At 43.9% G+C, this 25,506-nt stretch overlaps 1 protein-coding gene across 2 annotated transcripts; it reads left to right on the plus strand.

Annotated features, from left to right (window-relative positions):
* The first annotated feature begins 952 nt into the window (after window positions 1–952).
* On the plus strand, window positions 953–16,639 carry HCCS (holocytochrome c synthase). 2 transcript variants are annotated; one of them, XM_075936584.1, is made up of 7 exons: window positions 953–1,107; window positions 2,240–2,404; window positions 6,158–6,309; window positions 6,937–7,085; window positions 9,955–10,074; window positions 15,367–15,453; window positions 15,716–16,639. In XM_075936584.1, the coding sequence occupies exons 2-7, from the start codon at window positions 2,290–2,292 to the stop codon at window positions 15,912–15,914; spliced, it is 822 nt and encodes a 273-aa protein (XP_075792699.1). In that variant the 5' UTR covers window positions 953–1,107; window positions 2,240–2,289; the 3' UTR covers window positions 15,915–16,639. The 2 variants fall into 2 exon arrangements, with proteins under 2 accessions (XP_075792699.1, XP_006114195.1); XM_006114133.4 differs by lacking the exon at window positions 953–1,107 and adding an exon at window positions 1,357–1,661.
* The last annotated feature ends 8,867 nt before the right edge of the window (window positions 16,640–25,506 follow it).

The following is a 25,506-nucleotide window of genomic DNA, read 5'->3' on the forward strand; positions in this document are numbered from 1 at the left end:
AGATGCAGAAAATATTCCTGTTTTCCCACAAAAAACATTTACTATTAGATTAAGAACAATTGTGTATCTTATTTCAATGCTACTTCAAAATAGCTTATTTTGTCATTTGGTGCTGTCTACACAGCACCAAACTTTGAAATAAAGCACTATTCCAAAACGTCCCTTACTCCTTGTAGAAGGGGATGTTTACAGGGATGTTGGAATAGTGAGCCTGAAATAAGGGGCTTGCTGTGACAATGTGGGATAGCTATTTGGGATACTCTGGGGCTGTGTCTAGACTGGCCAGTTTTTCCGGAAAATCAGCCGCTTTTCTGGAAAAACTTGCCAGCTGTCTACACGGGCCGCTTGAATTTCCGCAAAAGCACTCATGTAAGATTGTCAGTGTTCTTGCGGAAATACTATGCTACTATGCTTCTCCCGTTCGGGCAAAAGTCCTTTTGCGCAAAACTTTTGCACGAAAGGGCCAGTGTAGACAGCTGAGATTTGTTTTCCGCAAAAAAGCCCCGATTGCGAAAATGGCGATCGGGGCTTTTTTGCGCAAAAGCGCATCTAGATTGGCACTGACGCTTTTCCACAAGAAGTGCTTTTGCAGAAAAGCGTCCGTGCCAATCTAGACGCTCTTTTCCGCAAATGCTTTTAACGGAAAACTTTTGCGTTAAAAGCATTTCCGGAAAATCATGCCAGTCTAGACGTAGCCTGATATCCTGAAATAGTGTTGCAGTGCAGACTACCTCGTGGAGTGCCTGGGCTACCCAGCCCAGCCCTCCCTGGAGGCTCGGAGAGCCGGGCTGCTTTGGGTTCATTCCCTAAGGCTGACATGCCCTAAGGTGCCACAGCACTCCTCGTTCTTCGTGCCCCTTTCCACAGCGCCCTGCCACACGGCTGGGGGCGGGGGAGGGGGGGGGTCTCAGAGCCGCCGACCGCGCAGGCGCAGCTACTACAACAGCCTGATTCCTGCTCTCTAAACCCGCCCCCTTCCTCTTTCCAACCTTCCTGTCAGCGCGATAGCTCCACCCTCTTTCTTTGTAGGAGCATGCGCAGATTGAGCAGCCTGTGACGGCTTGCGCGAGGCGCCGCCGGCAGTGCTGTGCAGCGCTGGATGTTGAGGTACCATGGCTTGGGCGCGCGGGCCGCTCTCTGGGCGGAGGCGCTGCGGGGCCCAGGCAGGTGGCGGGCCTGACCTTGCCGAGGCCTCCGGCCGCGCTGGGAGGGGCGGAGGCTGGTGGGCCGGGGGGGGGGGCTGTCACCCCTGGGTTCCTCGCCCCCCCCCCTCTCCCCACGCCCGGCCGCTGCCATTCGGTGACCTCTGCGCGGCTCCGCCCCCCGCCTTCCAGGGCCGCGTTGTGTTGGGGCTCGGGGCTGCGCCCTGGGCACTCGCCTCCCGCACTCACTGCGAGGGGCGCCCGGCCACATCAGGGCCCTGCTCAAACCCGCGCCCCCGCCCTGTTCAAGCTGGGCCTGGAGTTACGGCTGGGTGCGCATGGCCCCGTCACCCCGGCCTCGGGGCACCTTCTGGAGACTCGCACTCTCGTTTCCTGGCCCCGTGAAGTGCGGAGAAATCAAGTAGTTGGGCCAGAGTCTGGCTGAATGCAGCTCTCCTAAGACCACATACGGTGCCTTAACCTCAAGGCTGCTCTTCAGCTTAGGCTAGAGTTGCGACGGTAGAGTTTAACCTTACACATCATAATTAAAGAAGCAGCTTCGTTGATATGGGAAATTGTATCAAATTCAGTTCATACGCCGTTATCAGAATTAATTAAGTCCTACACCTCCAAAAAGAACAACCAAAGGATTTTATTTTGTCACCACATTTGGCACATATGGCAGTATACAGGGAGGAAACAGATGGCTTGTCTAAGAAGGTGCTTTTTTTTAAGATACTCTTCATAATCGACCCATACTTACTGAAGGTCACACAGTAAATGGCAGAACCATACTATAACAGTGCTTGTGACTGTCATAAAATAAATAAATAAAAATAATAGTTTTTTATTGACAACTGAGGGACTTGAAATAACACTTTGCACTGTTCTGACATAGCTTCATAGATATAGTATTAGATACTAGCTAAAACACTAGGTATTTGCTGATGTTCATGAATTCATCATTAATTGTAAATTCTGACAGTTTATATATGCTGATCCTCCTTATGTCTTTTTTTATTTTAATTTCTTTTTCATTTGCTATTAAAAACATATTTATGTTATGTTTAAATATTGCCTGTAATTTTGTCTTTTAGATGTACAATTTTTTCTCTTCAAATCTGGTCTAAAAATAGAAGTTGTGGTGATGGGTTTGTCTGCTTCATCTCCATCCATTGCCCTTCACTCACCAAATATATCTGTAAACCCTCAGACAGCATCTGCACCTTCAGAATGTCCAATGCATCAGGAAAAAATGGAAGGTAACTACCCCCCAAAATGGAATGAAACAAAATCTAAATCTCAGAAAAATGCTTTGAAAGATATTTGCCAAGGACGGAAAGATGTTAATCAGCAAATGATTGTTAGTATGGCAAGTGTTTTCCCCTCAAAAATGCAACTTGCAAGTAGTTGTATTTTTAAAGGTGAAGACGTGTGAGTTTCTCACCAAGCTTTTTTTTTTATGTACTACAACCATGGTTTAGCACTCTTACATTTCTTACATCAACATAGGTCCTATTCATGTCTTTAATTACTGAAATCTAGGAAGATAACAGGAACTAATTCTCAAATGCATTTTATACGTGTGAAGTCATGTATACTCTTTAAGTTTAATTCATTTCAGTGACCTGATATCTTTTAAACTGTAGATGCTGAAAGTTAATTTAATCTTAAGGATGGGAGGAGAGATCCTCAATTTGTCATCATAAGTCAGGACATGCAGAAGACTAGATTTGTACAGCAATATCTGCATAGCTGTATTGCATTTCCTGTAGTCTTATATACAGGCAGTCCCCGGGTTACATGGATCCGACTTACATCGGATCCCTACTTACAAACGGGGTGAGGCAACCCTGCACTAGCTGCTTCCCCCCAGCAGACCAGGGAGACGTGAAGCTAGCGCCCCCCCAGCAGACCAGGGAGACGCGGAGCGGCTTTTCTCAGCAGACACCTCAGCTTGAGAATAAAGAACTGAGGGAAGTGAGGTGTGGGAGAATAAAACTGAGCTCTGGAGAAATGTTTGGCTAGAGTTTCCCCTACAATATGTACCAGTTCCGACTTACATACAAATTCAACTTAAGAACAAACCTGCAGTCCCTATCTTGTACATAACCTGGGGACTGCCTGTATGTCCTTTTGTAAACATTGTGTTAGACTACACAATTAATCAGAAAAACAGAAGCAGAAAATGTAGTTTATATGCAAAGTAGAGTTAATTTTCTTTTTGCTTTTCTCTGAAGTGACTGTAAATATAGATTTGTAAAATTCTGTTTTGCTTCCTTATAATGTCAAGTCCACATTTATTCAAGCTTGTTGCTTTTTGAGAATTTGGATGGCTATGAATTTTTGGGGGGAAATCCCAATAAATTCATGTTTGAGCAGAAACAAGTATGGGAACATCACCTCCAGACAAACTGGCTTTGAAAGATTTAAATATGTGAAGGTTTTATAATAGGAACTTTTCTGGAGCTTGAATTTTATTGGCCACTACTTGACATTTTCAGTAATAATTGTGGGAGTATTATTTTTTATAGAAAGTTCATCATCGTAACTATTACACATTCTCCATTAAATGAATCACCAACTCCATTATATCAAATCACCACAAATTAGTATTTAATTCTTTTAAGTCAGTTTTTTTTTTATTCATCATTCCCTTCTTAGATCCAGCTCTTGCACAGGCAGACCATAGCATACGCAGTCTGAACTGAATCAGTGGGGCTCCCCATAGAGTTTGGAATTTCAGGAACAGGGCTTTTGATGCAAATGGATGTTGAAAAATAAGGTGAATTATTTTTCAGTTGCTTAGTGTCTGCATTTGATCAGAGACTTTGGTGTAAAGGTTGTACCTCCCTAACACAGGACTCTGCCAGACCACGGATATTCCTGGACCAGAGAAGCCAGTGGCAGGGAGGCCAGTGGTTAGCAGGCGTCTCGGGCAATGTGGGGAGCACAGTGCCAGGCAGCTCAGGTAGCGTGGGAATCCCATGATGTGGCCAGAAGCCCTGTGGCAGGCGGCTCTGGTGGCATATGGAGCCCTGTGGCAGGGGGTCCGCCAGGACGGGGAACTCTGGTAGCGCAGTTAGATATGCGGCAGAAGTTTAGGCAGTGCAGGGAGCCTTGCAGCTTGTCTAGGAGTCCTGTGGCAGGGGGCACAGACGGTGCAGCGGGGAGTCCCAGGGACGAGGAGTCCAACCAGGACCAGCACCACAGCTGGCTGAAGGTAGTGGGGCTGACTGGGGCCAAAAGCAGAGTCGGCATGTGTCTGGAAGGCCAGTGACATGAGACTTCCCTGGTCCAGCAAATTCCCTTGTTTGGGACTGGCCAGGTCCCAAGGGTGCTGGACTATGGAGGTCCAACCTGTATTACTTATCAGGTGAAATCTGTGGATTTCATTCTCTTGGGAACCATCAAACTGCTTATACAAAAAACTAAAATTTGTTGTTTATTTAAATTTAAAAGTCATGTTGAAACTACAAGTATAAGAATGAAAAAATTGCCAGCTCTTTAACTGACAAGGTTATTTTTATCTAATTTGAACTGTCAATATAATTTTGTTGCTGTCCTTTAAAAATAAGACTGTCAGGGCTGTTCCCCACTCTGGCACTCCCAAGTGCAGGAGATATGGGCCTGCAAAGATCTTAAATACCTTGCCTCTTACTATGGGTTTTGCTTACAAAAAAAGTCCCCAGAGTCCCAGATGCGCTTGCTCCGAGAAAAAACAAATATGAAGCTACCACCACCAAGTGATTTCACCCTAAAAAACCAGGAGGGAACACTTGAATTCCTTCACCGGGGTACCCCAAAAGAGCTTGAAAAAAGAAAAGCGAGAAACAAGCCACAGTCTCTGATAGCTGACTGCCCAGTTTTATGCAGACAAATACATACACGGACCCTTGTTACTTTCCAGGATACAAGAATCAAATCATCACCTTTAAAAAATGATTTTAAATAACAAACAAAAGATATACTTGATAAAGCATACTTGGTTTCTAGGTGTACAGAGCAACTAAGTAAAACAAATTAAAACCCAGAAAATCTCTGGGAACAACTCTTAGATAGTGAATGGGCGAGGGGAGGCAGGGATTCACATAGAGAAGTTTAAACCAAACAACCAAAATAAAGAAACCTTGATCTGAACTAGATATGCTTTTCTCTTCTACTCTTGATACATGCTGATCTGTACTTCAAGGTCCAGTTTCATAGGATCATAGAGCTGGAAGAGACCTCAGGAGGTCATCAAGCCTAGCCCCCTGCCCAAGGCAGGACCAATCCCTATACGAGTTTACTAAGTTTACTCCCATGTACTATATTTCTTATAGGCATGGTAATTGTGATCCCTGCATTTTCTTTCTCCAGCCCTTTTCTTAGAAATCCCCACAAAGGAAGAGCAGACCAGGTATCTATATCCAATTCAAATTTCAGAAATGTATCCCCATTGGTTCTTTTGGCCCCTTGCCAACACCCTTGGTAGCTACCTGAATGTAACCACTTAATCACTGGTGCTGGCCAGCACTCCTATCCATCACAAAGCCATAGTATCTTCTTGTTAAGAGTAAGTTGGAGCCACTGCTCAATTAAAAAGAACAAATGGTGTGGCTTGGTGAACTCGGAAGGCATCTCTACATGGCAGGACTAAAGCTGAAATAAGCTACACAACTTCCGCTATGTCAGTTGTGTAGTTTTAAGTCAAAATTTGGCTGTTGGTGTTGCCTACACAGCAGGAAGTAAAAGGAAGAGCATTCATCCTTCAACTTTCCTTACTCCTCGTAAAATGAGGGTTACAGAAGTCAGAGTAAGAAGTCCTCCAGCTCAATATTATTTCAGCATTATGTCGAAGTAACTACTTGCAGTGTAGACATACCCTATGTTATGGTGTTGTGTTATAGATGTACCCAAAGAGAATTGTCTTGTGTAGCTATATGCACATCACGTTCTTCCCTTTCCCAGTTCTGTTGTATTTTATTATAATTTTTTTTCTACTAATGTATGGTTTAATGCTTTCTTTATTTCAGGTTGTCCAATGCACATGAAATTTCCTGACCAAGGTGCTGAGAACCAAAATAATACTGTTCCTGCACATCAAGATAAAGCATATGAATATGTGGCGTGTCCTATGAAATCTAGTACATCTCTAATAAAGGATGACATAGATCCTAGAAATATGGTAACTTTTATGTGGTCTGTGTCTTCTTAAGATCTGTTATTTTCTGAAGCATGTTAACTATGAAAATGAGATCTTAGTAGCATTGGCACACACACAAGCATGATGGCTATTAAAGCTGTTACTCCTTCATACTGAATTTCCTGGTCTTATATTTCTGTTGCAAATACACTAAAGAGAAACTGCTGAACAATTAAGGCCAAAACTTTGTCTGCTTTTAGAATCCTTTCACTTGGGTAGAGAGTGCCCTTACAATTACAACATGCTATATGTGTGTTAACGGTTCATTTCCAAGGCTGAATGGTGTTCTAAGCACTGTGGTGTATTGATTGGTGAGCTCAATCTGATAGGATTGCTCAAATGGGTCTGAAGCAGGACCTGAGCAAGGTTTTCACTGTCTAAAATAAAATCGTGATGTGGAGATTTGGATTTAAAAAGGAGAGCGAGGCAGCGGTAGGCATGGATGAGAAGTACCAGCTCCAAGAGAAATAGATAGTTCTTCAGAGTCTTTACAAGGGCCAAGCTTTTTGATGTCTGTAAGCAACTGTTTTGTTGCAACTTTTAAAAAATCACTTATGATATAGCAGGATACCTTTGGCTCTGAGTTTTTGTTAAATCATTTGTGTTTAGATGCCACCACCTAATCAAATGCCATCCCAGGATCAGCCATTTCCACTATCAACTGTCAGAGAAGAATCTTCCATTCCTAGAGCACAGTCAGAACAAAAATGGGTTTATCCTTCTGAGCAAATGTTTTGGAATGCTATGCTGAGGAAGGGGTAAGTAAATTGATTTTTACTCAATAGGATTAGGGATGAGAACAAGTAGTCAAGTAGACGATGAACCTAGGCTTATTGAAAAAACAACAAATGGTCTGGTAGCACTTTATAGACTAATGAAACATGTGGATGGTATCATGAGCTCTCGTGGGCACAGCCCACTTCTTCAGATGACTGGAGTTATGAGTTGGGGATATGAAACCCTCTTCTATTTATTTTGAGTTAAAGGGAGGGGGGAGAGGGGAAAAAAAAGAGATGGGGGTGGAAGACAGAGAATCATTAAGTATCTGGAGAATGGGTACTTAAACCTAAGCAGATAAAAATCAAAGTCAATAGATAGATTCCTAGAACAGGAAGGATACCGCTCAGGAAGCTGTTAGTGCCTTCAGTGGTTATTAAGTAGGTAGAGTCCCCACCAGCCCATATCATGATTGAGTCCATTGGCATGTGAATTGAATTTGTGGATGAACTGGGATTCCAGGGCTTCTCTGTGTATTTGGCTTGTAGACAAGACAGCTACTTGCAGGTCTGTCAGACTGTGGTTAGGCAAGGTGAAATGTTCACCAACAGATTTCTGTATATTCCCTTTACGTATATCTGATTTGTGTCCATTGATTCTTTCCTGCAGAGACTGTCCAGTTTGTCCAATATATATATATATAGCAGTGGGGCACTGCTGGCATTTAATGGCATAGATCAAATTACTGGATGTACAGTCAAATGACCTTTTGATTTTGTGGTATAGGTTTTTTGCTCCAGTGATGAATTTGCCAGTATAGATATGTGGGCAGAGTTGGCATCTTTTTTGGTTGCAGGGCTGAGTTCCTGGAGGTTTATGATGTGGTTGTGTGGCATGATTATCAGAGAGAATACGTTTCAGGTTACGGGGTTGTCTGTAAGCAAGAATAGGTTTTTGTCCTAAGGCCTCTGAGAGTGAGGGATCATTTTCCAAGATGGGTTGTAGATTGTGTCTAATGCGTTGGAGGGGTCTGAGTTGTGGACTGTAGGTAACAACAAGAGGAGTTCTGTTATTTTCTCTTTTGAGTCTGTCTTGAGGTAATTCATGTCTGGGTATTTTTTTGGTTCTGTCAGTTTTGTTTTTTCAATTCCCCAGGTGGATATTTCAGTTTTAGGAATGCTCTGTAAAGATCCTGTCTCTGTCTGGGGTCGGAGCAAATCTGGTTGTATCGTAGAGCTTGGCTGGTGCTAGGGAGCTGGTTTTTTAAATTGGCTTCCCTCGTGGGTCGGCTCCTGCCTGGCACTCCACACTGCTGTCTGATACAGCGACAACAGCATGGGCTGGCAGGGTGATCCCCGGGAGTGGGGCTGTAGGGCACTGGCTGCCAGCCCTGCCCCCGGGGACTCTAAAATAGTTGACTAACTGCATAAGCATAAGAATTCATGCTGTCTAACATCCCTAAATAGAATGGCGCTAGCCTGAAGACTGCAGAATAACTTACTATATGTTGATATAGTAGGCATTTAATTAAGGGTCTGATGGGTTGCAGGCAATAATCAGGTTGGTCAGAGACATTAGTATTCTTTTAAAAAGTTTTCCAAAGAGTACACTGGTCTCAAACTTGGTGGTCATGTTTAGTCTTTAGAGAAGAAGAAAAAAAAAATTCCACCATTATGAACACTAACTAGATCAGGTCCACTGGTCCAGTGTCTTCTGTGTCTGTCAGTATAAAAGCAGTTAGACATTCAGGATATGTCTAGACTATATCCCTCTGTTGCCAGAGGGATGTAAATTAGACATACCGACATTGTAAATGAAGCGCGGGGGATTTAAATATCCCGTGCTTCATTTGAATAAAAATGGCTGCAGCATTTTGCCAAGTCAGCACTTTGTCGGCAAAAAACGGCTGTCAAGACAGGGATCGGGTGACAAAGAAAGCCTTTGTCGTCTGATCCCTTATGCCTCATAAAACAAGGTTTACAGGATTGGTTAACAAAATGCTTGCTTTGTCGCCTGATCATCGTCTTGACAGCTGCTTTTTGCCGACAAAGTGCTGACTCGGCAAAACATGGTGGCCATTTTTATTGAAATGACGCGCGGGATATTTAAATCCCTGTTTCATTTGCAATGTTAATATGTCTAATTTACATTCCTTTGGTGACAGAGGGATGTAGTCTAGACATACCCTCACTGAATAGGTTAAGATCAACTGGTGTTAAAAATACTGGTGGCTACAGGAACTTTGCATATGACTGGGGCTTGCTGGTGTTGGCTAGCATCATGGAATGAAAATGGTTTTAGCAATAGTGTGATTTGTGTTTTTAAAAAAGAAAGTGCTAGTGTAGACAAGCCCTGAATGAAGCATGTAAGTCTCTTAGCCAAAAAATGCTTTGGATCAGTAATGGGAAGAGTGAGAAACAACTCATTTTTTCATATGTGTTTAAAGTGTTTTCTTGTTGGAACTGTCATATTTAAACTCATCTTTTTAAGGTCTAATTAAGTCGTTATTTATAGCACTGTATTAAAAGGAATAAAATGTATTTACTGGGATTCCAGGGCTTCTCTGTGTATTTGGCTTGTAGAGCTGGTTTGTACACTTATAACTGTACATAATATAATTTATTATAAACCATCTTAACACTAAGACCCTAATCACGTTTTAATGCCATAATGTAGCACATGCTGTTTATTTGGTCAAGCTGTGATTTAATGTTAGATAACTATAATTTGTACATAAAAAATTCAATAATTAAGAGGACAAAGCATGGGACTAGAAGCTAGCAATTTAGGAATTGTTACTTTGACAGAATTGTTCTGTGATCTTGGGACAGATCTTTAACTTCACAATGGAAATGGGCAACTTAAGCTCCAATATTTGTTAAAATTTCCAAAATTGTTTTCCTTTCTTAGATGGAGGTGGAAAGATGATGACATAAACCCCAACGATATGAGTAATATTATTAAGATTCATAATCAGAACAATGAGCAGGCTTGGAAAGAGATTTTAAAGTGGGAAGCTCTTCATGCTATGTAAGTACATTTGAGATAAAAAGCAAAAAAATTACTGTGGTGCTTGCTACTTAACTCTTTACAAGTCAGAATGGTAATAGTGTAGTGGAGTATATCATTAAGTTAGATTTATAGTAGCAAAGAATTTTGACGAGTTTTTTGTGTGTCTTATATAGCCAAAATTGATCATCAGCACTTCTATCATGCAAGACAGGCTTGCTTATTTTTCAGATATGGTACAAAATCCCTTAGCTAGGAGCAAAGGTTTGGCAAGATCCAGTAGCTGAAAGTTTGTTAGCAACACTTTAAATCTAGAAATAAGATGCAGATTTAATATGTTAACTAACAGTTGGAACATATTATCAAGGATGGGGCAAATTATCATGGTGAGACCTCAAATCAAGATGATCTATAAAAGATATGTTGTAGGTCAGCCACAGGTTACGGAAGCTACATGCAGGGATCATTGGTGAAATTCTGTGTCCTGCATAAGCAGGCAGTCAGACTAAACCATAAATGTCTTAGGCCATGTCTACGCTAGGAAAGTATTTTGAAATTACTAAATTCAATTTAATCTTGATTTAATAAGTTCGAACTAGCATGACCACACTACGGGGAAACCTCAAAATTAGTCCGAGGCAGGCTCCATTAATGTGGACGTCCTGCCTCGGACTTAGAGCCCCAGGAAGCACTGGGGAGTAATTAGTTCAGATTACTCTGGGAAGTAATTAGTTTGAAATAGTGGCACCAGAACACTCACACTACCATTATTTTGAAATAACTATTGGAATTAGTGTTACTCATGATGAAAAGCAAGAGTACAGATTTCAAATTCTATGGGACCTCCTCCTCCTCCTTGCGCAGGAAGGATGTCCCGGACAGCGGGACCCCCTGCTCTCCCCATGCAGAAAGGCAGGCAGCAGGGAGAAGGAAGTCCCTGGCTGCGCGCCAGATTCAACTTCTCAGGAAGCACACCAGCTGTTTGGGGGAGGAGCAGCCCACATGCCTCCTCAGATGCTGGCTCCAGCGCGCAGCCTGGGACTTCCCCTTCCACCACCGCAGGAAGGCAGCAGGGGGAAGGAAGTCCCTGGCTATGTACCAGACTTGGCTTTTCAGGAAGCACGCTGGCTGTTTGCGGGGAGGAGCAGAGCACGCTGTGAGATCCCCAGCTACTGGCCGAGCTGTTCCTGTCCCCGCCCCCTGTCCAGACCCCCACCATCACCTTGCCCTAGCCCCCACCAGCATCCTACGCCCTGGCCTGACCCCCATCCAGCACCCTGCCCCTGCCTTGTGGCCTGACTGCCATCCAGCACCCCGCCTCTGGCCAGAAACCCCTCCAGCACCTGCCCCCTGGCCAGACACCTACCTCCAGCTTGCTCCTGTACCCTATTTTCCACCCAAATTCTGCCCCCGCCTCCCCTATCCCTATCCCACTCACTAGCAGCCCTGTCCCACACACTGGATCCCTCATTTTTGACCCCACCTCAGAATGTAGAGGGGCCCTCAAATTCCACTAACCCTGGAACCCCAGAAAAGTTCATCTGGCCTGAGGCATTGAACCTCAGTGCTACTTACCCCCCTCCCCCACGTGGGGTTGGAGTTCCAGGGGAGTGAGATGTCTTAGTTGGGACCACTTCAGTGAGGCTTTGGGGGGGGGGGGGGGGTTGGTTTTTTTGCATCGCACTTGTGTGGTCCCGACTGATTTTACTGTGGGTCAGTGATCCCTGACCCAAAACAGGTTTCCTGACCATCCCATAAATAAAGACAATTCTGAAACGTTTTGTGTTGGACGTAATATTTTATTTAAAAATGAAGCCTGGGCTATCTGGCTGCAGCATCACTCCTGCACTCCCCAGACTCCAATCCTGAGCCCATCATACACCCGAACCCCGTCTTGAGCCTCTCACCTCCAAACTCCTGCACTCCCACATCCCTACGTCTTCTGCCACAACGCTTTTATGCCATCCACACACTGCAAACCTATGTCCTGAGCCCATCATATTACCTGCCCCGAGCTTCTCATATATCCCATCCCAAACTCCTGCACCCCCACATCCACAAGCCTGTACCTTTCTCAGCACCTCAACCCTCTACCTCACTCAGTGCTGGCCCGAGCCCTTTTGGCGCCCTAGTCCCGGGCGTGTGGCGCCACCCCTGGGCGCAGGGCATGTGCACAGGCCCGCCCATGGGGTGCAGGCCTGACCCTCCCCCCCCCCCCCCCCCCAGGGTGCACGGGCCCGCCCCTGAGGTGCACGATGCATTCGCTGCCCGGCCTGACCCGACCTGGCCAGCGCTGCTAGCACACACGCTGGGCTGTGCATGGCCCCGCAGCCATAGGGGCAAGGGTGAGCTGTCCAGAGCCAGGCGCGCAGCTCCTGATGGCAGCTGCCTGGCTTGCCCATGCCTCCGTCCAGCCCTGACCTCATCCCTGGTTCAGCTTGGAGCCCCCACCGTGAACCAGCATCCCCTTCTCCGCCTCCTCTTGTACCCAGATTTCCCCCCTGCACCTCCAACCTGAACCCAGTGAGAGTGAGTAAGAGCTGGGGACAGCAAGTGATAGAGGAGGGGAAAGGAGCAGGCAGGGCCTCAAGGAAGGGGTGGGGTATTGGGGAAGGGGTGGGGCAGATCTTGGCTTGCCCTGACATATATAAAAATGCTCTTCAGCGTAAAAAGATTGGAAACCACTGCCTTAAGCCGAGCTGCCATATCTAGTGTAGACCTGGCTTTAGAATAACCAAGGGGCTGCTTTAACATGTGCTGGCAATATATAGTCAGAACACTGGCTATACTGGTTCATCGAGCCCAGTATTCTGTCTTCTGATGGTGGCCAATGGTATTGCTTCAGAGGGAATGAACAGAACGGCAAAACCTTCATGTAATCCACTACCAGCATCTGGAGTCAGAGGCTTAGCCATTCAGAGCATATAATTGCATCCCTGACCATCTTGCCTAGTAGCTATTCATGACCCCCTTCGTCCATGAATTTTATGTAATTCTCTTTTTGAACCGAGTTATACTTTAGGCCTTCTTAGCCTCCCTTGGCAGGAAGATTCACAAGCTGACTGCAGTATGTGAAGTAGTTTTTCCTTATGCTTATTTTTATATCTGCTGCCTGTTTAATTAGTTGACCCCTGATTTTTGTGCTATGAGAAGAGTAAATAACACTTCCTTATTCACTTTTTCCACACCATTCATGATTTTATAGACCTCTGTCGTATTCCTCTCTAGGAATCCATATTTCATATGAGAATCAGCAGAGTTCCATCTTACTGTCTCCCTCTGAAGCACCCTCTACAATGGAATCAACAACTCTTTGGTCCAGAATCCAACTTTGCCATTTTTACACTGAGAGCTCCCTTGCTGTGGGCAGTGCTTCACCCACAGTTTCCTTCAATGCTTGAATGGTCTATTCAGAAAAGAGAATTTGACCCAATGTGGTACTGTTGGCCAGAAATTATTTCTAGTGTTTTTCTTTTGTCACGGGTACTCTCGTTACTGCCCTCCCCAATGGAGATACTGATAAGATATGTTAGATCAATAGTTTCCAACTGCTGGACTGCAACACACTGCCATGCCACACCCATAGGACTGGAGTATACCCCAGGTGTGTGTCTGGTAGCTGCCGGAGTTGAAGTTAGCTGTTTGTGGCAGTTCTGGGGCTGAAGCCAGCTGTTGTGGTGCGGTTCAGAGGCCTGGGGAGTACCCCAGCCCCCAGAGCCACTGCACAGCAGATGCCACATGGTGGGCAGCTGCTCACCTGAAGCCAGCTGCTTTGTGGCTGCTCTGGTGGTCAGGGCTGTAAACTTCAAAGAAATGTGGGAAAAGATGTAACAGCAGAAGTCCCATTAACTAAAGTGTGTGAGTACAATGTTTAATTTATGCTGTGATTAATCATCATGTCAATTATCAATAATACAGTAAAACTCTGATGGTCTGGCACTCCTGATGGTCCGGCACCATCAGGAACCCGGAAGTGCTCCGGGCAGCCGGACCATTGGAGCTGCTCTGCCCCCAGCTTCCCGGATTCAGCCGCTGCTAAAACTGACCAGCGGCTGAATCGGGGAAACCGGAGGCAGAGCAGCTGGAGTGCTGCCACTCGGGGCTGCGGGACCAACCCAGCAGCACCCCAGCTGTCCCCGATTCAGCCGCTGCTGAAACTGACGAGCGGCTGACTACAAGAAGCCCGAGACAGAGCAGCTCTGCCTCGGGCTTCCTGTAGTCAGCCACTGGTCAGTTTCAGGAGCGGCTTACTTGGGGACGCCTGGGGCAGAGCAGCTGGGGTGCTGCTGGGTTGGTCCATTAGCGCCGAGGAGCGGCGCTGCCGGACCAACCCGGCAGCACCCCAGCTACTCTGCTCCAGGCGTCCCCAAGAGCAGCTGGGGTGCTGCCGGGTTGGTCTCGCCACGCCAAGGGTCTGCGCTACCAGACGAACCCGGCAGCACTCCAGCTGCTCTGCTGCAGGCGTCCCCAATTCAGCCGCTGCTGAAACTGACCAGTAGCGGCTGAATCAGGGACGCCTGGGGCAGAGCCGTACTATCGGAAAGGGGGGGCTATGAGGGGTCTGGGGCCAGGCCCCCTCATAGCCCCCCCTTCTGATAGTCCGGCATATCTGATAATCCGGCACCCCCTGGGTCCTAAAGGTGCCATATTATCGGAAGTTTACTGTAATATGTTGTATATTTTCAGATATACAACAAATTAGTGTTCTTATATGGCTCTTCGTTTACCACTGGTTCTGAATTTTGATGTAGTTTGGCTTTTTGGTTTGAAAAGGTTGCAGACTCCTGCTGTATGGGGTGGTGCAAAAATTTCAAATGTGTTAAAAGCCTTTAAAGCTGCTTTTGAAACCTGAACAAAAGACCTAGCTTGTGTTATTTGCATGATTACATTTCAAACAAAAAGTTTACGAAGTTACGAAGGCTTAAGAAAGGAAAGAATTCTTTTAACAGATTTTTTTTAGTGTTGTAGAGACCTGCAAACTCTGATCCTAATGATGTTAAGCAGATATTTAAATGAATTTGCATAATGAATAGAGAGATATGCAAATGAAATGTTACCAGTCTGCCAAAAATTTGTGAATTAGTTTGCTGCTCTGCAGTATAAAAAAGGTTGGGAACCACTGTGTTAGATAACTCTGTTACTTTCACATTTATTGAGAGCTTACTGCTGACTTGTTTTAAGGTAAATTCTTATTTAAATAACATATTTTACCATGCAGTTATCTAATATGCAACTTATATATTGCATATTAATATAAGCTAGTTCATTATCTGTCTTAAAACTGTTTTTTTTAATTGTTCAAAATATATTTAGAGAATGCCCATGTGGACCATCATTGATGCGGTTTGGAGGTAAAGCTAAGGAATATTCACCCAGAGCTAGAATACGATCTTGGATGGGGTATGTATGCAAAACTGGAAGTGTGATTTTTTTTTTTTTTCTCTCCCCCGCCCCTCCCCATTATGTTGAAATGTGATGTAGAAGTAAATTTTTAAAATGTTTTAGAACTATAGATTCAAACTGTATTTACCTGAACAGAGACATGCATATTGTAAAAAATATCCTATATATATAGTCCACATGACTTTGGTGCCCATTTTATGAAATGTAATTTTTATTTAATAGTTAATAAATTAGTTAATTTTCTCAAATTTCTTTCCAGATATGAACTTCCTTTTGACAGACATGATTGGATTGTTGATCGTTGTGGAAAAGAAGTCAGATATGTTATTGATTATTATGATGGTGGGGAAGTAGATAAGAATTATCAGTTCACCATCTTGGATGTCCGTCCTGCATTTGATTCTTTCTCTGCTGTGTGGGACAGAATGAAAGTAGCTTGGTGGCGTTGGACTTCATAATTGTACTGAAACTGTTTTTTCTCAAATTGAAGATGAGCTGCCATTGGAACTTTAAATAAAGATAATAATGCATTTATCTTCATTAACCAACATTGTCCTTTTCTCTGGGGGGATAACACTATGCGGTTTTGTATGAACAAATACTTCATACCATCTTTAAAAGTCAGGTACATGCTTTTCGCTATTAGGTTTATTTCCATGTTCAAGTTTCCTCATAGCTGAAAAATTGGTGTTCTTTACAGTTATTTAAGACTAACCTGCACAAAATTAGTGATTCTCACAAAGTGCCAGTCATGATGGGGCCTGATCCTGATTGATACTATTGCAATATAGAGTTCTGTAAGTGTTTATACTTGGTCATTAAAAGTGGTACACGTATACAGTGACAGGTGTTGTGTAAAATCTAGATAGATAATTTATTGTTGCAAACAAGTAATGTATTTAGTTACACACAGGTATTTTACTCATCCATATCTAAATCTGCTGAGATGATTTCAGTTGTCTGTTTAATTACAAAACTATGGCCTGTGAATATTTTAAAGTTATGTTAACTGAAACTAATGTAGGAAGATGAGTGCCATTATTTGCAACATCCTGAGGTTAGGTGGTTGTCTCAGACTTTTTTAAGGAAAAGCAATTAATAATTTGAAGAAGTGTGATGGTTACTTCTAAAAATGCTACTTCTGTATTATAAAAAGCAGGAAATAAAATGGAATTTCAGAGTGGTTAAGTTTCAATTTTTTAAGTTCTGAAAAATACAGGGTTTGAGTTAATTGAATATATACTTAACACCTACTGAAAGCAATGTTTTTTTTTTATATGGAAACTCTGCAAAGCAGAATTAAGTCTATTGTATGAAATCTTAATTTTTGGGGTGAGAAACTGTCTCTCCTAAGAAAAAGATAATTGGACAGTGTTCAATTTTTACATATTTTGGGGAATATATCATTACATTCAAATTTTTTAGTCCGTGTTTTGCAGATTTGGTATATAGTAACTTACTGTATGCTGAAATGTGTTATGTAAAAAGTATAAATGTAGAGTATCAAAAATATTAAAGTATGAACTTGATTTGACTATTGAAAAATAGCTTTTTCTTGCTATTATAATATAGATATTTAAAATTACTTATTGTGCCTGGTAGTCCTGTGTGCTTCCACTGGCTGTGTATGAATTAAACTTCATTCTTTGCAATGCTTGAATATTACTTAAGAAATGTAATATTTTGTCATTTGATTCTCTTTTGTAATAAAGTGAACTTTTTTTTTAAATTTACTGTTATAATCTAATATATAAAGGAGAATGTTTGTGCTCTAATAACTTGAACACTATAAGAACTACCGCAACCAAACTTTGTATAGGGTAACCTTTTATCCAGGAGACGGTTTTACGGGACTGTGGGAGGGAAGAGATGAGAGACAGACGCCTCTCCCCAGGGCTGCACGGAGCTTGGCAGTGCGGGGAGAAGTGGCTTCACAGGGGAAGTGGCGGGGCCAGTCACTAAGGCCAGCGGAGGGACAAGAAAGCGGAGGACGGGCTCGGGTGCCGGTGGCAGGCGTGCAGCTCCCTCCACTCTCCCTCTCCTCAGGCTTCTCACCTCAGTTATATCAACTGTCAACTTATATTTCAACAATGTATACTGACAAAGCACAAGGAGAGTCAAGTAGTTGGAATTGATTTGGAGACCTCTTGCTTTTCACTTGGATGACTCTGTTGTGTGTTCAAGAGTTGGAAGTGGAAAAAATTTATACATATTTGTTAAGAATAATGAAAAAATATAGTTTACAATAAAGTTTTGGATGATAATGTAAAATTGGTTTATACTTTTCTTAATATATATTTTAATCCCTATAGCACTCAGTGCAACTCTTCTACCATTCAAAAAATGATAATGGACTACTGTTTTCCTAAAGTTTGTTCCTCCACTTTCCTGAGCAACATTGGGTAACTCCTGCTAGTATTTTCTAGTTTAAGACCTAAGGTGCTAGTGCTGGTGATTTTTTTTTCTCAAGCTTGGTGATTTATTAAATGATCCAGTTTACATCTAGCATTAGACTACCTTAAGTCTGTTGCATAACTACACAGAACTATATTGGAGTGTTTATTGGAGAATATGCTCTGCATATATTCAGATGAGGAGGGCATCTGAGAAGAGCTAAGAAGTCTGTACAGTATTAGTTTGGAGTAATAGCAGATCTTGAAGTAAGAGCATGTATTGTAAGGGCTGAAGATTTATCGAAGATTTACCATGTGTTGGAAGGGGAGTGCAGAGGGCTCATTATCAATAATCAGATTTCCAGCTCTACTGGAAAGAGGAAGATTCTATAAACTTAGAATATAGGTAGTGATTCAAAGTGCATAGATAAGTGTAAAGATCCACTGATTTCAGTGACCCCTGGGCTTTGGGATAGGCCACCTCTACACTGGGGGGACAAAGTTGAATTAAAGTACATAACTCCAGTTACGTAAATAGCATAGCCTGAGTCAGCGTACCTTAGCTTGAGTTACTGCAGTGTCTTTACTGTGGGGTGTAGATGGGAGAAACTTCACTTATTCTTTTTGATCTAGTGGAGTACCAGAGTTGACTGGCGTGTGATCTGTGGCAGACTTTGTGCAGGGATGGGCAATAATTTTTAGTAGGGAGCCATGCCAAGATTGTGGTAAGTGGTCAAGGACTGCACTTTTATGGACTGGGTGCAGGGTTTGGGCCAGCGGGTGGGTGCAGAAGGAAGTTTGACACAGAGAACTGGTGTGTAGGAGGGGGGGTGGGGTCTGAGGGAGTTTAGGTGAAGGAGGGGGTTATGGTCTGGGGCAGGGGCTTGGGGTGCAGGGTCCAGGAGGGGGTATGGGTGCAGGAGAGGATTCTGGCCTGGGGGAGGGGTGTGTGTGGGGGGGAGGGGGAGTTGTGACCTGGAGAAGGTGGGGAGAGGGGATACAGAGGGTTTGGGTCATGACCTGGGGCAGGTGGGGGTAGAGGCCAACAGCCCAACAGGAACCTGAGACAGCCTCATGCCAGTCTGCTGGAGTGGCTGCTCCATGTGGCTCTGCTCCAGCAGAGGGAGGGAGGATAGGAATGAGGCTTCACTCTGCCAGAGCCAATGGGAGCTGAAGGATTTTGCTGGGGGTGAGGGCAGTGCGTGAATTTTCCCCTCCTCCCTCCCCCCGGCCCCATCTTGCAGAGCAATTAGCCATCTGTTTAAAACAGCATGAGCTGCTGTGTGGTAAGAGTACCGGCGAGGTGGGGCTGGATCCAGTGGTTTGATGGGCCGTATTCAGCCCGTTAGCCACCTCCTGCCCACCCCCGATCTACTAGACCCATAGATTGGCTAAATTGACCCCCCAGGAGATTGATTCCTGAATTGCCAATCTCCCGGTAAGTGTAGGCAAGGCCTTAGGCTTAAGGTCAAGACATTACTGTCCACACGCAAATCATTCAGACAAAAGTCTGAAGACTCAGCCAGCATATTGATCTATTCCGAAGTCTTGAGTTGGTGAGATCCAAACCCAGGGATTCTGTAGTGTAAATGCAGCTCAAATCTGGATAGTTAGAGTTGGGTTTGGAGAGTCTAACTGGCTAATGTGTTAGCCCACAGTCATTGGGCCTATTTCCCAGCCCTTCGATCCCAAACTTCCCACTCAATTTTTAGGAACTGGAAGCAACTACAAATGTCTGGTTATGCACCAGGACAGGGCCTACTTATTAGGGCCGCCTCTAGCTCACAAGGCCCCTCTTCAGGATCTGCTGGTCAAACACCAGGTGCCTAAAAAGCTGCTTTACGTACACAGATGGCTATGTACAACTGGTCTGGAACAAAAGTTCCCACTTCCACTTGAAGACCTTCAACATATCAATGTCTTCCAGAGCTTGTCTAGCACAAATAATTGGTAAAATACTAGCTAGTGAAAAGGTCCTGTCATATGGCTCTACTGTCCTACTCAGAAAATAGCAGAGGATTTATTAACCTTTTAAATTTAATTTTCTACACATATACCATGATGTATGGTGGTTTTCATTGTTCCAAAGGATGTCTAAATTGTCCAGTGGTTTTTGTGTGAATAAAACAAAAAATATTATCTTCTGGTTTTGAATTGAAACAGACCCTTTGAAAAAATAGAAAATGTATTTTTATCATGGTTAGATTATAATGTATTCTTCTATTTTCCTTTCAAGATCCTTCAAGTCTCACCTCTGAATGAAACAGTGAGCTAGGAATCTGTGGTCGTAGACCCTCTACTAGCAAGGAAATAGTCCCAAGATGAGTTCACGGGAGATATTTTTGATAAAACCCAATGAGCGGATTGAACGCCAGATATATAAGCATGCAAGAAAGGTGGGAAAAGATTGCATAGTGTGAGGAAAAAGTGGCAGCACAAATCTAGGGAAATGACTGCAGGTTGAGAGAGAACAGCAAAGCAGAAAGCGCTGTCCAGGTAGTTACTTGCACTCATGTCTACCAACCTGCAGGCTCTAGAGCAGGGCTGGGCAAAATACTGCCCTCGGGCTAGATCCAGTCTCTGGATGCAGTGGGGAGTCTCAGGCAGGCTCCTTGCTTGCCTGCCTCCCACATGCTGCTGAGAAAAGTGGCTGCTGTGGGGCACTGTTTGAACAGCTGTGAGTCTGGGGGAAAGGGGAAGAGGCTTTATGGGCTACTCCCCACCCCCAGCACAATCCATTTCAACATTTTATTGTCTTTCTTGACTTTTTATTGGGGTCATTTTATAGGTTTTTATTTAGCTCTCTGTAGCTGTGTCTGTACAAGATTTTTTGGGGAATCTTCCACTATTGCACTAACTAGCATTAGTGGGAGTATTAATACAGATCATTTGCTTACTCAAAACTCCATTTTCTTCTTCGAGTGGTGTCCCCATGGGTGCTCCACTCTAGGTGTCAGTCTCATCCTGTGCCACAGATTGGAGAGTCAGCAGAAATAGTCCAGCCGGACCGCTCATGCGCGGCAAGCGTCGTGCGCCATTCTCGCCAACTCTGAGCACGCACGGTCTGGCTCCTGCTGGTTCCTCCTAACCATCTACAGCTGCAGATGGGGTTCATTCTTCTCCTCCAATTCTGACAGAAAAGTTGTAAATAGTGTTAATTTAGTAGTTTTACTTATTCCAGTTTAGTAGTCCTAGTTGTTCTAGACAGTTATAGTTCAAAAAAAATTTTTCCTCGTAGTTAACTAGTTAACTAGTTGCCTCAGAACATAACATGCTGGGATCTCCCAGCTTAAAAAAGTGTGCGACATGTCAAGATGTGATGCCCGCCTCGGACGGGCATTTGCAATGTATTAAGTATTTGGGCAAGGGCCACATCCCTCAAAAATGCCAACACTGCGCTAAATTTACAGCGCGAGCCAGGCGAGACTGCGAAATGCGGCTCAAGATGCTCCTCTTTAATAAGACCCTACAACCGGCTGACTCTGATGCTTCTCGGTCTCTGGATGCTCAGGCAGAGGATAAGCGGGCTGCCCTAAGAGCAAATGCAGGGATCTCTTCTCCACTCCGCCACTCTCCATCTAAGTGGATCAGTGCAGCGGAAAAGCCAGGCACCTCGGGAATCGGCCTCTTCTATAGCCCTGATAAGCATAAAGCTGTCTGCAGTACATCAGCAGCGAGTTCTACCCTTTCAGGGGAACAGGCGCAGATAATGCTGTCAACACCTAGAGCAGAGTCGGCACCGGCAGCAACACCTAATGTCTTCTATACTGGTGCTGAGAACCATCATGGCACCGGCGATGAAGCCAGCACCAACAACAGCCCCAACACTGGACTTGCCGGCACCGACGCACCAAAAACGCATTGAGTGTGGCACTGACCATGGCGCCAAATGCATGTGCACTTACATCGGCACCGACATCACCCATACTGCTGATGGGACTGGAGCCCCAAGTGCTGCTACTCCACCACTCCCCACTGCCACCATCCAAGGCATTGCGCAAATCCAGGAGGGTCATCACTCCCTCTCTTAGCCCGGAACCAGTGCCTTTTTCGCCTGAGCCTTCCTCCCCCGCTTCGCCACGTTCAGTGCATTCAGAGGCTGTGACCCATGGCAGCTCCATTCTACATCACTGCCACAACTCACCGTGTTATTCTCCAACCCCGCAGCACTATCACTGGCACAGACCTGTACTATCCCCAAGGCATTCAAGAGGCAGATCTCGCTCTCCGAGATCACCCTCCCTTTCATCTTACTCCCACTATCACCATTCTACAAGGAGGTTATATTCTCCAAGGTATTTTCCAGATAGAAGTTACTACAGGCACCGCTATGAACAACATTGCTACGATTGTTGTTGCCCTTATTCAGCACGACACACCCGCTCAAGATCGCCTCACTACCACTGCGCGCACACTCCCCATGACACCATCAGTCTGCCTGCTACATCTGTGGTCACGGGACCCCCTACCTCAACGGGGAATATGCCCCCATTACCTCATCCTGACCCAGACACAGTTCACATAGTGGAGCAGGACCAACCACAAGGGGAATCCCCGACAGACCAATCATCCTCATCCCCAGACGAGGCGGTCTTTCCTTATGACTGTTCACCCACTGACAATGCCTGCAAGTTGCAAGACCTATTCAAGAGTGTGGCGGAATCCCAACAGGTGCAGCTAACCCAAATCCAGCAAAATCAGCACAGGGTTCTTAAACATTTACAACCATTGCAAAAGTCAAAAGTTGCATTACCTCTGGATGATGCAATACTTGAAGTAGCTGATGAAATATGGCAGACACCTGCCTCAGCCCTTGTAGCCAGCAAGAGGGCAGACAAGAAATACTTTGTTCCCTTTAAAGGCATGGAATTTTTATTTACGCACCCACAGCCTAATTCTCTGGTAATGGATGCAGCGCAGCAGAGGGTGAAGGCTCCCCAGCATAAGACCACCCAAGGGAGCAAGGAAGGCAAACACCTAGACCTATTTGGTAGAAAGGTTTACTCATCGGACACCCTAACATTAAGGATGGAGTACTACGCTGCCCTCCTTTCTAACCATAATTTTGACAATTATATAAAACTGGTACTATTATTAGAGCATCTCCCTGAAAGCAAATGTGAGATATTAAAATCAGTGGTACAGGAGGGCTATACTGCCTCGAGGACGGCCTTGCAGATAGCATTGGATATCACTGACACAGCTGCAAGAATTACCAGCATGCACATCCTGGCTCCAACTGGCTGCAGTACCAAAAGAGCTACAGTCAAAAGTAGAGGACTTGCCCTTCGACAGGCAAAGCTTATTTGCTGAGAAAACGGACCAGGTGCTCCATTCTGGCAAAGATTCAAGGACCATGCTTAGGACAGTCAGCATGTATACCCCGCCTTACCGACGCTGACGATATATGCCATACTATCGTCAGAGGCCCTTCTCATACTTCGAAGTAGGAATAAGATCCTCCGGAAAAGGGCTTTTTTTCCGGAGGATCGGGGCCAATGTAGACGCTCTTTTCCGGCTTTTCTAAAAGCCGGAAAAAAGCGGCGGACATTTTTATTTAAATGCCGTGGGGGATATTTAAATCCCCTGCGGATTTCCCTATTGCGATCTCTGAAATTAACATGCCCCTTCCGGAAAAGGGGCCAGTGTAGACGTAGCCTGTCAGAGACTAGGATCTGCATTGTTCCTACTGTGCAACAGTAGGGGGTTTCCCAACAAATGCTATTGTAGACAAAATTAATGTGCTGTATATCACTGTGTGTAGTGGGAAAGCTAGAAGGGGAAATGTTTTGTCAAGGTGGTAAAATTTTATGTTTGCCTAGAAAGCATGGGAATTACAACATGTACACAACAGGTTCATTTTTCCTAACATAAATGGCAGTATTAAAAAATACAGCGGCATATTGAGTTCATTGAGAAGTGTAATGTCTGTCAGGTAGATATTAATAAATATTTTTTAAAGTTAAAATCAAAGTTCTTCTATAATGTATAATGTGCAGTTGGTTTTTCTTTTGTACCTTTATTGTTATAAAGAGACCTACAAGTGCTTGTTGTTACGACATCTAATCTGAAGCTGTAAAATAGGCTCTTCCAAACTTATGAAGTGTCTGTGTGGAAATTGTAAGCAATATATTCATACCCTGGGTAGATTAAGTAACTTGTGGTTTCTCATTTCAGCTAAGGCTACAGATACCATATGGGTTTACCACATGTTCTCTGGCTTTGTCCCAACAACAAATTACATGAAATCTTTATGCTTTTTTTATGTCAGAGTAATGTAAAGCTTTTCTTTAAAATGCACTCTTTATTCTGATAGTCACATTTGCACAGCACTACACAATGTTGTCATAAAACAATCATGCTGTTGTTAGACGAAAAGGACACAAGTTAATTATTATTCTGATTCACTAAATGCTTAGGCACAAGTAACTTTACATAGGTGACTAGTCCTCTTGAGCTCACACAGTTTGTACTCATGTAAAGTGCTCATATATTTGTTTGTCAGAACAGAGTCTGGTGGTTCCCATACGAATGCTGTGTATAAAAAGATACTGGGACCATGTATATGTGTGTATGGGATAAGAGGGAGCATTTTTCAGAAGGATTGGGGAGGAGAGGTTCCATTTTTGACACAGCAGCCCATATTCTGGTGTGATTAGTGCATGTGCGGTAGAAGGTGGAAACCTGGTTCAAACCAAGTGGAATCCTCCCTACTTATGGAGTCTTACACCTCAATGCTTGTTTCAGATTTACATCTCTGCCACCCAAGTTAGAATGATACTTTAGTCAAGAGCCATGTTCTGTGACTCTTAGAAGGGAAAACATAATGATACTTTGAGAATAATGAATGAAATCACTCTTTTAGACTTTTTAGAAATGCCTACAAAGAGTAATGGAACACATGGACCACTTATTCCCTGGTTGTCCACTGTAGCCAGGCCACCCTCCTTCCAGTTTTGCAGAGGCAGCTTGTATGGAAAATTAAGTGGAGAAGTTGGTGGCAAGTATACAAAGTGAAATGTTCCACACTGCTCTTTCCTCTCCAGCTGGGTTCTTGCTGTTCTACTATGGTTATCTCTTCAAGTCAAATAATTCAGGGAAATAGAATTGTCTAAAATGCCCTTTATATATAAACAATAATGAATGATAACGCAGCCCAGGGTGAGTGATCATAGTGTAGGACAAAAACCGCTTTTTAAATAGACCTGGAAATAACAGTCTTGCCAAAGTTGTTGGTGTTTATGTACTGAGGGAAGTAAAGTAGAAAATAGAACAATTGGAATACAATTCATTTTATTACTGGATTCCAGAGCTGTTTTCAGATGGACTGATTCAAAAGAGCTATTTCTCTTGTTGAGAGAGCATCCCTTTGAAGAAGTAAGTGTAGCTAATGTTATTCTATCAAACATCACAATGTTTGAAGAATTTTTTTTGAAAAGAGTTCTTGACTTGCAGTTTAATAATAATAATGAAATATGAAGGTCTAGCTGTACTGTAGAAGTTCATTTCACATTTAAATGTTTAGCAATTTCACTAGTCTGTGAATACAAGAACATTTATTACATTTAGATGGAATTTAGATCTTTGACATGAAGCTGATATTTTCCTACTGTGAGAAATATCAGGCTGACATTATATTGTCTCATTTGATGACTTC

The sequence above is a fragment of the Pelodiscus sinensis genome, chromosome 9 (assembly GCF_049634645.1).
Source record: "Pelodiscus sinensis isolate JC-2024 chromosome 9, ASM4963464v1, whole genome shotgun sequence".
NCBI lineage: Eukaryota > Metazoa > Chordata > Testudines > Trionychidae > Pelodiscus > Pelodiscus sinensis.